This window comes from Genypterus blacodes, unplaced genomic scaffold (assembly GCF_046128005.1).
Source record: "Genypterus blacodes isolate CSIRO-AG114 ecotype Tasmania unplaced genomic scaffold, CSIRO-AGI_Gbla_v1 ptg000048l_1, whole genome shotgun sequence".
Lineage (NCBI taxonomy): Eukaryota > Metazoa > Chordata > Actinopteri > Ophidiiformes > Ophidiidae > Genypterus > Genypterus blacodes.
The window spans coordinates 966,014-979,531 of record NW_027466861.1 but is presented as its reverse complement, the minus strand read 5'-3'; the positions used below and the strand labels follow the sequence as shown (position 1 = coordinate 979,531).

The 13,518-nt window shown below is 50.2% G+C and overlaps 1 protein-coding gene across 1 annotated transcript in view; it reads right to left on the bottom strand.

Moving 5' to 3' along the window:
• The window catches only part of csmd2 (CUB and Sushi multiple domains 2), a 189,818-nt gene that overhangs the window by 58,511 nt on the left and 117,789 nt on the right, over positions 1 to 13,518 (bottom strand). Inside the window, exons 26-30 of the mRNA XM_076149883.1 lie at positions 11,488 to 11,614; positions 3,928 to 4,130; positions 3,625 to 3,816; positions 2,263 to 2,401; positions 1,991 to 2,178 (exon numbers count right to left, since the gene is read on the bottom strand). Coding sequence (XP_076005998.1) covers positions 1,991 to 2,178; positions 2,263 to 2,401; positions 3,625 to 3,816; positions 3,928 to 4,130; positions 11,488 to 11,614 — 849 coding nt within the window. The remainder of the gene's footprint in view (positions 1 to 1,990; positions 2,179 to 2,262; positions 2,402 to 3,624; positions 3,817 to 3,927; positions 4,131 to 11,487; positions 11,615 to 13,518) is intronic.

The following is a 13,518-nucleotide window of genomic DNA, read 5'->3' as shown; positions in this document are numbered from 1 at the left end:
AAGGAATTTTAGATGATGTTGCAGAGGAAATGCATGGACGAGAGATGCCTCCCTGCCTGACGCCTGCTCATATCTCCGGCTTTGGACCGCGCCTCAGTGCCGCATCTCCCTCCGCTAAATATATCTACCCGACCGCCACTTTTCTCTCGAGCCCTTGATGTGACAGTCTGGCGTGCGTCTTTGGAGACGGAGAGGCAGCTGATTGAGAGCGGCACTCGTCTGGCCCAAGGTCTGCTGACTGCACACAACGCGGCACCGTGCAGTCGACCAGAAAAGACAATGGACATACGCAAGCTTTCTCTCACACACACACACGCGCACACACACCCACACACGTACAGGGCGTAACCACACATCAATCACGGCGCTCCTGAGGTCATAAGCAAGATGTCTTGCTTAATATAACAGCGTGTTGCTCTGAGGGAGAAAATGTCCACGCGAGACGAGACCTGTCAGTCCTGCAGACTTCACACACTCGCGGCTACTTTATTAGATGTAAACGTTCAAAGCCAATTTAGCTCAATCAGACCAACCAAATGCATTCTGATCTAGCCAGTTCGACTGCGTGTTATCGGGACCGGGGCTGGAACAAGTTAAAGAAAAGTTCCAGCACCAAAATACGCCGTCGTAAGGTTTGTCAAGTTGCGTCGTGGTCGTGTTTGAGTCCAGCTGACAGAATTTCATTGGGTTACAGTCCAGTTCATCTTCAAATCTCAGATCTCACACGCCGCCATCACCTCGGGCAGAATTTGTAATGAAATCTTGGGGAGGCAGCGGTTTGCCGCGTCGCAGAAACACGGCCTCAGACCCGCACAGCCTGGCGTGCTTTTGTGCCATGATGTCGTCGGTCTGAAACTCAGGAAGTAATTTATGTATTATTTGGTTATGGTTCATTAGTGTGGAGAATTGGAAGCGGGGAGGGGAGGGGGGGCAGGAGTTTGTGCGAGCCACACACTGGGTCCATCTGCCGCACCAGATTGGCCGTACAACATCACACACTGCACCACACACTGCGGCCGACATTGCAGCGAGAGAGTTAAGGGGTAAGCTCTGTAACGCTGCCACCCGAAAAAAAAACCCCAAACCCACCCCTGTTCCACTCCGCTTACATTCGATTCGCACCCCAGCAAGCAGGTAGAGTCGGACAAAAAGGCTTAAATTGCCGCTATGGATCCAATTCTTCCTCCGTCTGAACGGCGGCCAAGGAGCGGAGCTGAACAGGGAGGGGGGTCAAGTCCGTAATTGGTAAAATGTCCGATACCTTAAAGGGCTCTAAGTGAGGCGCGGAGATTTGGAGAGGTTTGAACGCCGCGAGCAGAGCCCCGAACAAAGCGCTCTGTTGTCCCCCCCCCGCGAGACGGAGGAGACGACGCAGATCTGTCGCCCGCATCCTTCCACCAACTGCTCCTCTACGCGGCTCGCCTGTGATCGCTGCGCCGCCACGCCAACGCAGCCCCCTAAAAAAACGACTTGTTTGCTCTAATATATTGAAGAGGCCTTTTGTACAGCAGCTTTCACACACATGCTGTCAGCCTCGCATTTGCAAAATAGCCGCTTGCCGTCTGCAGAGGGAAGATTTAGAAATGTGTCTGCATGCAAACACGTCTAGTTCTACGCAATCAGGTATAAGTGAGTCGATGCAGATGTTTTGCTAGCAGAAATTAATAGGAATATGAATGTGAACCTCTATACGTGTAATGTAGACAATCAATCACTTAATTAATCCCGGCGAAACAGAAACACCAGGGATCGTTCGCGCACACGCACCCTCGCTTCTTCTTCCCCACCTTATAAACCTAATGAAGTCTGGCTGACCTTTAAAGACGTTTCGTAAGGCAACAGCTCGTGTAATTAATGAGGATTATCTCCTACAGTCGTTAATGCGACATTTTGTCTCCGCCACGTTAAATTGAATAAGCCCGTCGCCATAGAAACCAAATCATCAAACATGGAGTACATGCAACTTTTTTTTTTTTTTCTCTCCCCTGACCTGTGTACTGCAGCACGAATCCGTTGCTGCTGAGGGAGGCGTCGCTGCGGAACGCCAGGAAGAGCGTGTTGGAGCTGCTTTCGATTTGCTGCGGAACGTCGGTGCCGTAGAAGCTGCCCAGCAGAGGACTGAGGGAGTCCGGCCCGTCGTAGATGTGCAGGAAATCGTAGCTGGGCTCCAAGCTGAACCTGGAAAAACACAGAGGAGGATTTGGTTTGCGGTTCAGAACAAAACGTCTGTGATTTCAGTTTCGTCGAGTTGCTGAATCTCACTGGTTGAAGCTCAGGGCGATGACGTAATCTGACGTGACCATGACCGTCCAGTCGCACTCCCGGCCGTGCGGGTAAGGCTCCGGGTAATCCGGAGACAGAATCAGGCCGCTGGGCCCGGTCAGGTTCCCTCCACACGGTGCTGCGAGAGGAGAGACACACACACTCCAGTCACAACCACAGCAAATAGAAACAACACAAATCCACTTCGGGATGGTGGATTATGTCGTTGTTCTTGAATGTAAATTGTCGTTTTTGGAGCCATCTGCTTTGTTCTGTGCTGTGCCTTTAAAACGAGCTCAATTTAGTGGCAGAGCTTTGCTGCTTATTGACAAGGAATCCTCTGATCCCACAAACAGCCAAAGCTTTATGTCGTCTCTCTCTTTCCCTCTCTCCCTCTCTATGTCTCTCTCTCCCCCTCTCCCTCTGTGTCTCTCTCTCTATCCCTACCTCCCTCTCCCTCTCTCTGTCTCCTTGCATATTGACAAGCAGACGGATACACACTTGAGATTTATTCCCCGTAATAGAAAAATGATCAGCATTTCCTTTTAACCTAAAGCTGAGACACACATTGACTAAATGAGGCAGCGGGATAATTACAAGGTCTTAATTATAGCAGCTAATTGCTTCACGTGGCGTTCTGCGGCGGTAATCACGACGGTGTGATCACGGTCTCGTGAAAGACGAAACGCCGTCTGCAAAGTGTAAGACGTGGGACGGGGGCTCGTTTGTTATTGAGAGGACGGATAATCGGATCTCCGCCCCGTCTCTCGCGGCGCCTTTAGGGGGGGGGGGGGACGTCTACGGAACAAAACAATTGGGTTTCCCTACTTAGAATTCACAGAAGGAGTCGGTACGGCAATCACGCCGGGAAGCTTCATCTCCGCCGACAGAGGCTGAGGTCACGTGACCGTCGTGACTTCATGTAACGTCGGTGTTTTCTTTCTACTTTTCTCAACTGTTTTACTTTACTGATTGCATGCCTCCCAAATGTCAAGACAACATAAAACCTGGGAGCATAAATTGTAAAAAAAAGAAGCGTCTCCTTGAGAAAATGGCTGAACAAGCTGAAACCCCGACGAGGCGACTTGTGCTGCGTGTACTCATTTTTTAAGTACTCTGGCAACAATATCAAGCTGGATACTTGCCTCTGTCACAAAATATACAACTGCTGTACCACTATACGAGTTACAACCTCCACCTACTGCTGCTGCTTTGACCCTTCAGCAGCACTAAAGATAAGCGGGAAATGGAAAATATGATGCTGTGTTTACCTTAAGATGACACATGTGACCACTAATGCAGTATTAGTTTGTGTTAGTACAGCAGTGGTGTTAGTCCACGGTCCCCTGGGTGTGTGTGTACCTGTGCAAGTCGGAGGGTCCGGCTGCCAGAAGAAGCGGCCATTGATTTCAGTGCAGGTGATGCGGTTGGCCCCCTGCAGGACGTAGCCGGGGTCGCACTGGAACGCCACGTGGTCCCCGGGCTCCCTGCTGTCGCCGCTGCGGGTGCCGTTAGTCGGCATGCCCGGATCGTTGCAGGATGTCGCTGTGGAGACTGGAGAGGGAGATAATGGTCGGTCAGCAGAGTTGGACATGAAGTGCGAGGGCGAGTAGAGTGTCTACCAGTGACTCCTCCCTCCCACCCACACACACCCCACCTCCCCACCTGAGAACTGCAGAGCGAATCCCTGCTTGCTGGTGAAGAAGTCGGTGGTGAACTGCAGGCTGACGGTGTTGAAGGTGGTGTGGGCGTCTTGGGGCAGCACGGAGCCGCTCAGCTCCCTCAGCAGGACCCCGCCGTCCTGGGGCCCGTCCCAGATCCGGAGCACGTCGTGCACTTCCTCCGTGTGGAAAACCAAGAAATGCAAACTGCGGGAGAGACGAAGACGAGACTTAGACACGATGACAGTCTGAAGATTTATCGTCAGAATACAGAGGCGACGAAAACATCAAGAGAAAAGGGTTTGGTTTAGCGCAAAGAGCACAGTCAACGCCGTTTAAAAAGTGGCAGGAAATTCAGGCGGAAATAAGCGGAGTACATCAAAGTACTTATGAAATACTTGAACAGAGACACGGAGAAGACAATGCAGAGTGTCAGTCAGGCAGATATGGGCTGCCACAGCGTTTAATAGCTTCAGTCTAGACGTGGGAAAGATGAAGCTGTCAAAATATCAACCCGTCACTCAGGCTCTGACAGCTGTCAGCCAGCTGGTGGCCCTCTGGATGTCAATGCACAGAGTTATAGAGGTGTGTGTGTTTGTAAAAAAAAAAAAAAAAGAAGTGAAATTGAGCTCTGATGTAAATCTTAATCTGGATGTGGAGGATTAATCATGTATGCTCATACATTAGGTCACATTTAGGGCGTGAAGGCAGAAACATGTGACTGTTGCCGCTGTGCAGCCAGAATGATCTTGAATCCGGAGCATCAAACTGTCCATTCAAGTCCATCTTTATTCTGCAATTCTATCTAATCCCTCCCATTTCTGTCCGATTGAGATGTGAGGCAGGCTGCAGTGGCTTTGTGCTTGACGATACATGAATGTTCTCTGCTGTTGGTCGCCTGAGAAATCTAATTTCAAGGTAAGAGTGGCGGTCACAGCGTCTTGCAGTCGCACACGTGAAAGTAAATAGCGTGATGTTGCCATAGCAGCGTTCACACTCACGTGGACTAGATGTAAAGACCCAATTCAGACAGATAAACTATATACTAAGCTGCTTTTCCCCCTGGAGCAAACTCAAGGAGTTTACACTAAATATATAAACAGGACCAATGTCTGGGAGCTCATTTAATTTGCGCTTGTTGTTCTTTCTTCCTTCAAAACATAATAAACTAAACTCCGCCGCGTCCAAGAAGCGGCACTTACAGCCAGTACAGCGTTTCCGAGGGATCGCGATTCCTCAACGAAAACGTGTTACAGCGAAAGGAAAACAAGCCTCTGATGTTATTTCAAAGGCTCCAGTGAGATGATGTAACATCAGGACTTGGCATGCGAGTCAAGGAGGCTGTTCAAAGCTCTGGGTGACCATATGCGCTCGCTGGCGAACATCACACCACCGCCAACCTGCAGGACTGCCAAAGCCAAAAAAAACCAGGAGAAGCCTGCGGCGGGGGAGAGATGCTCACTTAACATGACTCCTTTGTAGAATCAACCTGCTTTGCCATCAGAGAAGAAGAAACACAATCCTGGATTTGTTTCCCCGTGTAATGGGGGCGTGCGTCTCGGGGCTTTGATTGATTGTTTTTTTGGGGGGATTTTGAGGCCTTCTTTTTCGCTTTTGGAATCTCGCAACACGGCCCCTCCCTGCTGGAGGTGGCCGTGTGTGACAGGCGTAGTCGTCACCTGTGGGCGGTGGTGACGTACGATCGCGGACGGCTGGAGCTCCCCGGCTCATCTCAGCTGCGAGGACAGATAGAAACTCATACATAAATAGATAGATATGCTATCAGAGCACTTTCTAAATCATGGTTCCTACCTCCCTTTCCTCGGGCAAGTGGATACGAGCGTGTTTGGTTTGCATAGGCCAACCTTCTGTCGCTTTAAATAATTACCTCATTCATGGAAAAGGTTAAAAAACTCAACACGGAACTAAATAAATCATAGTAATGGATATCTGTTTTCGATTCATGGTCACTGAAATCTGACTGAACTATCATAATCATAATGATAACAATGATAATAATAACTCTTTCATTTACTAATATTTTATGTGCTATTTAACCACTTCAACCCTCAAGCGCACACACACACACACACACACACACGCACACACACAGAATCATCGGGTGGAAATCATGGTGCTTTACGCTCGCTTAGTATCCATACACGTACACGTACACACTCACACACACAAACACACACACACACACACACACACACACACACACACTGAGCCCTGAGCTACAGATGATGCAGAGGCGAAAGCAGCAACCCACTGATATGTCGGCTTTAGCACCAAGTTCCCACAGTTTCTGCATAATTGGTGTCAGACTCGGACTCCCATTGTGTGTGATGTGTGAGCAGCAGCCAGAGGCGACTCAACGCTGTGTGTGTGTGTGTGTGTGTGTGTGTGTGTGTGTGTGTGTGTGTGTGTGTGTGTGTGTGTGTGTGTGTGTGGATACTGTACATAACACATAACCTGCTTGACGCGTGTGTAAGAGGCGCACATAAAACAAACCGGTGTAGACAGGCCGAGCATGACACTGGTGCAGATGTACTGTACGCCTGGTGTGCTATTCAAGAGGCACACACACACACACACACACACACACACACACACACACACACACAGACACACACACACACCTCTGAGTTTCACTGCAGCGTGTTTGCAGCATTTATCATATAGGCGCTGGCGTTAATGCTAATCCCATCCATTGTTTCTCCGCCGCTCTGCCTCCTCTCCTCTCTCTCTCGCTGTAATAATGCATAATCTTCCCCAGCTGAAGGAAATGATATTGTAAATTCAAGCCAATATCATAGGAGCTACCAGAGGAAAGAGCGATATTGATAAGAGCGCCTGTGGCTCTTTACTGCTGCGTGCCGTTTGCCTCGCATTACACCGCCGGGACGCCTGCGTTTTCATCTGTGCCACAGGAAATCAAACCCAAAACGTTACCGTCCATTACGGTGTGGATTAGGGGGGATGATCGATCCTTTTTTTCGCTGGGAGTGGGGCGCGGCCTGGCGAGACGAGCGCGTCGAACTGGAGGGTCGGGGGTTTAAATCCCCCCCCTCCCCCCTGGGCCGAGCTGAGAGGATGCGTAACACAAACCCAAACCTCCTCAGCTGTGACGTTGAAGGCGTCTATAAACGGGGCCATTAAGCACCGAATGCAACAGTTAGAAGTCTGCGGCTCCACGGGGAGCCAGACTGTTTGCACATTGACGCTTTGATTTTGTTTTTCAATCTGTTAAGTGAAGCAAACAGAAAGTAATTGTCCTCCGCAACGTGTCATGTTCACCGTCCTGGCGGTGGTGTTACATTCTGCTCGTAAAGGAATGAAAACACTTGAAAGATCCGATCGTGGAAAATGTGTTGCCCGGAAAAAGACGTCGCTCGGGGCAACCGAAGATCCAGATCCGTCATTTTCAATGCGTGTGTGTGTGTGTGTGTTCCTGGCCAAACACCAGAATGCTGCGTTTGAGTGCTGCTGGAAAGTGAAGTTGAGATTGCCGCCTGTCTTGTTGGAGGTGTTGCTAACTTTGATTTGGTTCTCTGGGTGCATTTTGCTGCTATTGTTCAGCACCTCTGGCCTGATGTCACATTCATATGTGGACCTTTAATAATAAAAACTAAACTTTAGAAAGTTTCAGTCCCCCCGGGGAGCATTGGGAGGCAGGGACCAACTCCTTCACACACACACACCTGGAGGCGAGGCGGAGATGAAACCACAACGTACCGAGCCAAAACCTCATAATAAGAACAATCGCACAAATGAAACATAATAAGAATAGAACAGTATGTGATGCTTCTCCTTCCTCAGTGCTCCTCTCATAGACCGTTCTCAACTTCCAGCCAGTCAGAGGTCAGAGGTCACATCCAGAAGCCTCCGCCCCATAAAATGCGAGCCCCCTGGGCAGCCAGCATGCATGTCATGCTAATGTGCGGCGCTGCTATGCTGCCAGGATTCTCCTACAGCTCCCCAGACTCCGACACGGAGAAGCCGAGGAGTTCCACACTTCCTTTCCCCGCATTATTAAAACAGAAGGAGCGCGTTTCCTCATATGCAAGTGTGTGTGTGTTTGCCCGTGCAGACTTCAGATATGCATATGTATGTGTGCTGAAGATATGCGGGGGTGGGGGGGGTTAAGAGGGATTTGCATGCGGAATGGTACGATCCGGGACAGGTCACGTGTTGGATCAGCGCTCGTGTTGCAGATGCGTCTCGTGTTCTAATTCAACCTTCAAGACTGTCAAAACGCAGAACGGCATCGCGATCTGCTCCCAGATTTATGTGCTAAAAGAGGGACGGGGGAGGTGGGCGGGAAGGAAGGAAGGAAGGAAGGTAGGAAGGAGGGGGGGGGGGGGGGCAGACTAACGTTAATCATTAGAGGTTTTCCGGAAGAGGAGGATGACGGCGGGAGGATAAGGAGCTGACGGAGAGCCAGGCAGAGGAGCGGAGGAATGAAGGATTCGTGCAGAGGGCCTGGGATGGATGGGAGGGATGTGGGCTGCATGTTAGGATAATTGGTTCCTTTTTCTCCAAGATTTGAATGAGCCAATCTCTCCCAGTCACTTTGTGTGAGTGAAGGGGGGAAGGAAGAGGAGGACAAACGTGATGGGCTGAAGGTAAAGATGAAGACGTCCGGAATCAATCTTAAGGCCGGACGTCTCGAGCCGAGTTCAGCTGGTCAGGAGTCCTGCCGTCTTGTCCTGTGATCAAATATCTGAAAGCCAACAGGTCAAGCTTCCCTCCATGAGTCCGTCCGGTCTTCCTCCTATAAGGATCTAAGTTTGTCCAGAAATTCCGCTTGACTTCTCCTCTGCTGCCCGTCGTCTGATCCCTGTGCCTGTAGTCTGGTTAGTTCGACTCATTCCCTGTGTTTCCCTCGCTGATTGGTCTTGTTGATTGGTCGTCTGTAGCTCGTCCCTGCCGATAGGTGGAGATAGCTCCGTGGCAACCATCTGTCTTTGTTGAGCTTCTGCTGCAACATCTTCATGGGTGAATTTAAGCAAACACTCGGGTTTGAAGTGGAGCGTGTGGGGATGCAGGTTGAATAAAACGAGGCGTTGATTAAGGAGAGAAGCAGGGGTCGCCTGTCACTTACAAAAACATGAATCTGGGTCTCGGCGCGTGTGCGTGCGGTGTAATCGCATGCAGCCGTGTTTTGAGGTTTCCAGCTGAGGGCTCTCCTTTATGCACTCCTGCCCTTCTAAACGCACTGAAACGGTTCAACCGAGTGTCGGGGGAAAACGCCCGCGAATAGCCGAGACGCGGAAGAGATTGATGGAAGAGCCTTCTCACGTCTCTTTTGATACGGGCCTTCGCCGCTCTGCATTCACACGAGGGGACGCGGCGAGGGCCGACGCGCTCGTGTGAATACAAAACAGACGCAGTCCGGCGGGGAGTCGGTGAACGTGCGCGTGAAAATGATAAATAACAAAGCGTGCGGGTGTGTGTGTGCGGACACACACACACACACACACGAGGCTCAGCGTGTAAATAAAGCAACCCCACCTCGGTGTCTGACCTCATCGACGTGTATGTGTGAGGCTGCGGCCCCTGTGTGACCCCCTCAGGGATCATCCATCAAGCAGGAGCTGCATCTAGACCTTCAGGCAGCATGGTAGCGTCTAGGCAATACTATCAGAACTACTCATGCCACCAAATGTACACTCTCAGGCCCAAATCAACAAATGTGTGATTGGAATTCGGCGGACGTAATTGAAAATGGAATTAGTGTTTTAACCTGGACGCCTTTTAAGTGTGATTCGAATTGCAAAATCCCATTTCAGTATCGTGACCTTCCCCTTGACACGGTTGTGTTCTGTCCACGTGATTACAAAGAGCCTGCTGAAGTGATTGTGGAAATGAATTCATGCACTTAAAACTAGAATCAATTTACATGCCACAGATCTAATGTAGCATTGGTACACATGAATGTAACCATGGAAACTCTGTGAATCCAGCACTGCCTCATGAACTGGAGTCCAAATGCTCATTACATACTAAATATCAACTTTCACACAATGTGGTCCGGATGCTTTGTGTTGATGTCTGGAGCAGAAAGCACAGAGGTTACCCTCTCTGAGACGTCTCATTGCTCTGTGTATCATCTGTGCTCCTCCATATGTTCCTCTCCTCCTTTCTCTCTCCTTCCGCTCCTCGAGTTCCCCGGGGCGCAGCAGTCGGAGTGAGTTCTACGCGGCAGCCATCAGGGCAGCGCAACTTGTCATCTCACAAGGCCCTCCGATTGGATTTGAGTCCTACTTCCACCTACAGCCTATAGGAGGAATCCCTGAGCGCTGAGTCCTCGCTGTAAAGGATCGGCGTGATCAAAGGAGCGCGTATGGAGGTAAACTCACGGGGGAACCAGCTGGACCCGGAGGTGGAGGAGGAGGAGGAAATGAACCCAAGCTTGCTAAGCTGCAGAATACGCAGTTAAAGTCTGAGAATGTGAATTCAAACTGAACGAGGAACGGAAATCCTGGTAATCCAAACACGTGCGTACACAAACACGTCACACGGGCGTATCGTTCCATTCTGGTGCGGTTCAGTTCTTCCTCACAATGAAGAGTTAATCCAATTTAGGAGAGGAGAGACGACATTATTTCCCTTCCAACCATCTTACTGCCTTTTTCCGTTTCCTCCTCCCACACGTTCTTCCGCAGGCAAATGTACTTAGGGAATTAGCCGCATTCCCCTTGAAGAGCGCTGCGCCCTCCACACGATCAGCTCCTCCAAGTGCGTTTGGCAATAACGCCGCTTTGCATCGCCGCTTCATCGCCGCTTCATCGCGACACATAAACCCCGGCTCATATTCTGAGTTTAGCGCTGTGCTACATGCTTGTCTGGGAACAAAAACCTCCTGGACATCTTAGGACCTGAGACGACTGAGACGACCCTTCACCGGGGAGGAGACAAAGTGTAGAGCCCACCCCAGAATGCACTTGGGGCTAAAATCAACGCCGTACCTGACGTGCAGCTAGGAACAGGCGCGACATTGTGGGCGTTACAGGGTTAAGCTGGGTGAGTAAGGCTCAGCGGTGTGCCGTACATTGGCTGGACGCCTGACACATTAATGTATGACAGGAAATCCTGGAGCGCTGCTTCTCATGGTCTGAAACGTCTCGTTATTCTTTCAAAGACGTCTAGGATGTTATTATGCAAACGGCAGATCGTACACGCCGCCGTTGTACATTTGGCAGGATTTTTACTTGCTTGCGTTTCAATTTAAGCGATTAAAACGATGCAGAGGAAGGATATCCGTCTGACAGTGTGACGGTGGGAGCGCAGGGACAACCGGGGAACAGGCCACTTTCTCAAAGCCGGGAGACTGTGAGGTGGCACTGCCCTTCACCCAACATTAAATCAACTATTTGCTAACAGCAGCATGGAGGATTGATTCCACGGTCGGCCGTGAAAGTGATGAATACCCCGGCAAATAGGCGGATAAATTGGAACTTTATGGAGAGGCGGGAGATGGAAACAAAGAACAATGCAATCAGAAAAAAAGAGAGGGGGAGGAAGTAGAGGAAAGGAAACAAACAGCGTTTGCTCAGACCTGATGGTGCTTCCAGGCGCCGCCTGGATGGTCCACACACAGTGCAGGTTGTGTTCATAGGGCGCTGGGTAGCCGGGCGACAGGATGCGGCCGGTGGGCTCCTCCTTAATGGTGCCGCCGCACTCGGCTGCAGGGAGGAGGAGAAGAAGAGACAGAGGGAGAGATTAGAGAGGTGTAAAGACACAAACACACTCTGCATCACCCCCCCGGTTCAACGCCGTCCCTAATTCTCATCACACACTCAGACATCGGCGGTAGTGCTTCATCGTTTGTGGCCGGCTCGATACACTCTGCGGTGCGTCGATCGGCTCGGCCGATCCACCGCCATCTCGTCCCGGGTGACTTTGAAAGCGGCTTTAATGCTTAACGATGTTGGGTGAGGTGATTTGTGCAGGCAGGCCTTCGCCGTGTTAGACTCAAGTTCACCGTCGCAATTAAGGAAGATTGAGGAGGAGCGGGCTTATTGATGTACGCCGCAAAATATTCAAATGTATTTTCAAGCACCCGTCAGAGAAAAAAGGATGTTTGGGCTGCATTTGTAAGGGGAAGTGATCGTTAAAGAGGATCAGGATGAGGGCTGAGGAGAGAAGAAGATTTGCCCTGAAGTGTGTGAGCTCACTCGCGTCGACAATTAGCAACACGAGGACACACACACTCGCCTAAGAAATTGACTGAATGGAGACTTCTGTGTGCAGTCGTGCCACAGCGCCGTCAGATTCAAAGTGTTATTGCGAGTCTCGACAACGCGTTGGAACGACTCCTTCGGATCCGCTCTGACGGCTGCGAGCGTGGCAATGACGATGAGGAGCAGAAATGACACGCAGACAGAGGCTCGCTGCCAATCACGCTTCAAGTCCCACGCCGACTATATGACGGGGTACATACATGTAGAGAAATAACTCAGGATTTCTCTCTTTCTTTCTCTCCATCCTCCTCATGTATTATGCATCTAAACAGCAATAATCACCAGAGTTGGCCTCAGATCATTTTTGCTGGCAAAGCATAAACCCATAATAGAATGCAGATGCGCACGCACACACACACACACACACACACACTCTATTTTGGGCTAAAGAAACACATTTTTAGAAAGCTGTTTGTTATTTTTCATTGCTTGGAAGAAAAAAAAAAAAAAAAGACTTCAGAGGCGACATCATGAAGAATAATGCAAAAACAAATAAGGAGCGATCAGATTTATCTTTATCGAGAGGACGTGAGCGGAATGAGCACGATTACGCGTTGGGTCGTCACCGAAGCTACAAACGAGCCGATGGATCACACAGGCGTCACATTCTGATGACTGCAGCGACGCTTTATCATCGCAGAGCACAAGTTTGCCACTGTTGTTGTTCTGAGTACGTTTGCGAAAGCGGATTGATGATTTTGCGTAATAGCGCTCCGCAGTCATCAGCGTAGAGTGGCGTAGAGCCGCCATCAGAGGCGCGACGGTGTGCTGATGACTGTGCCGACAATCGGAGGGGGAGAAGGTCTTTGGGTGACGAGAGAGTAGTCTGGTGAGAGTCGCACATTTATCGCTATACGCCGTCTAGGTTCAGTAAATGCTACAATCAGAAGAAACTGTTGAAGAATGTATTCTGGTAGCATGAAGTCACGTGGATCAGGCTGGTGTGTGTGTGTGTGTGTGTGTGTGTGACTTTCTGAGGTCACAGAGTTGCAAATGTGGATTTTTTGGGGGGAACAAACAAGAACAAAGTATTAACAGTTAATTACAAGAGGGGGGGAGCTGCTACGTGCGATTGTTTTGAGGCACATAAATCACATTTCCACAGTGTGTGTGCTGGAGACCACTTTAATATCAAGTGTAAATGAAATCAACCTCTACATAACCCTGTGCCTCCTCCACCATCTCTCTGGGATTTCATCTAGCAACCTTTCATTTTTGTCAATTCTGAGGATATGAGCTCTCCTGACTCAGTCTCATTCCCTTCCCTGCCCTTCCTTTGCCCCCCTTCGGCGTGTCGGCGCTGCCAGAAAAGAACCCGAAGGAGACGGCGGGTTCTTTTCCGGCCT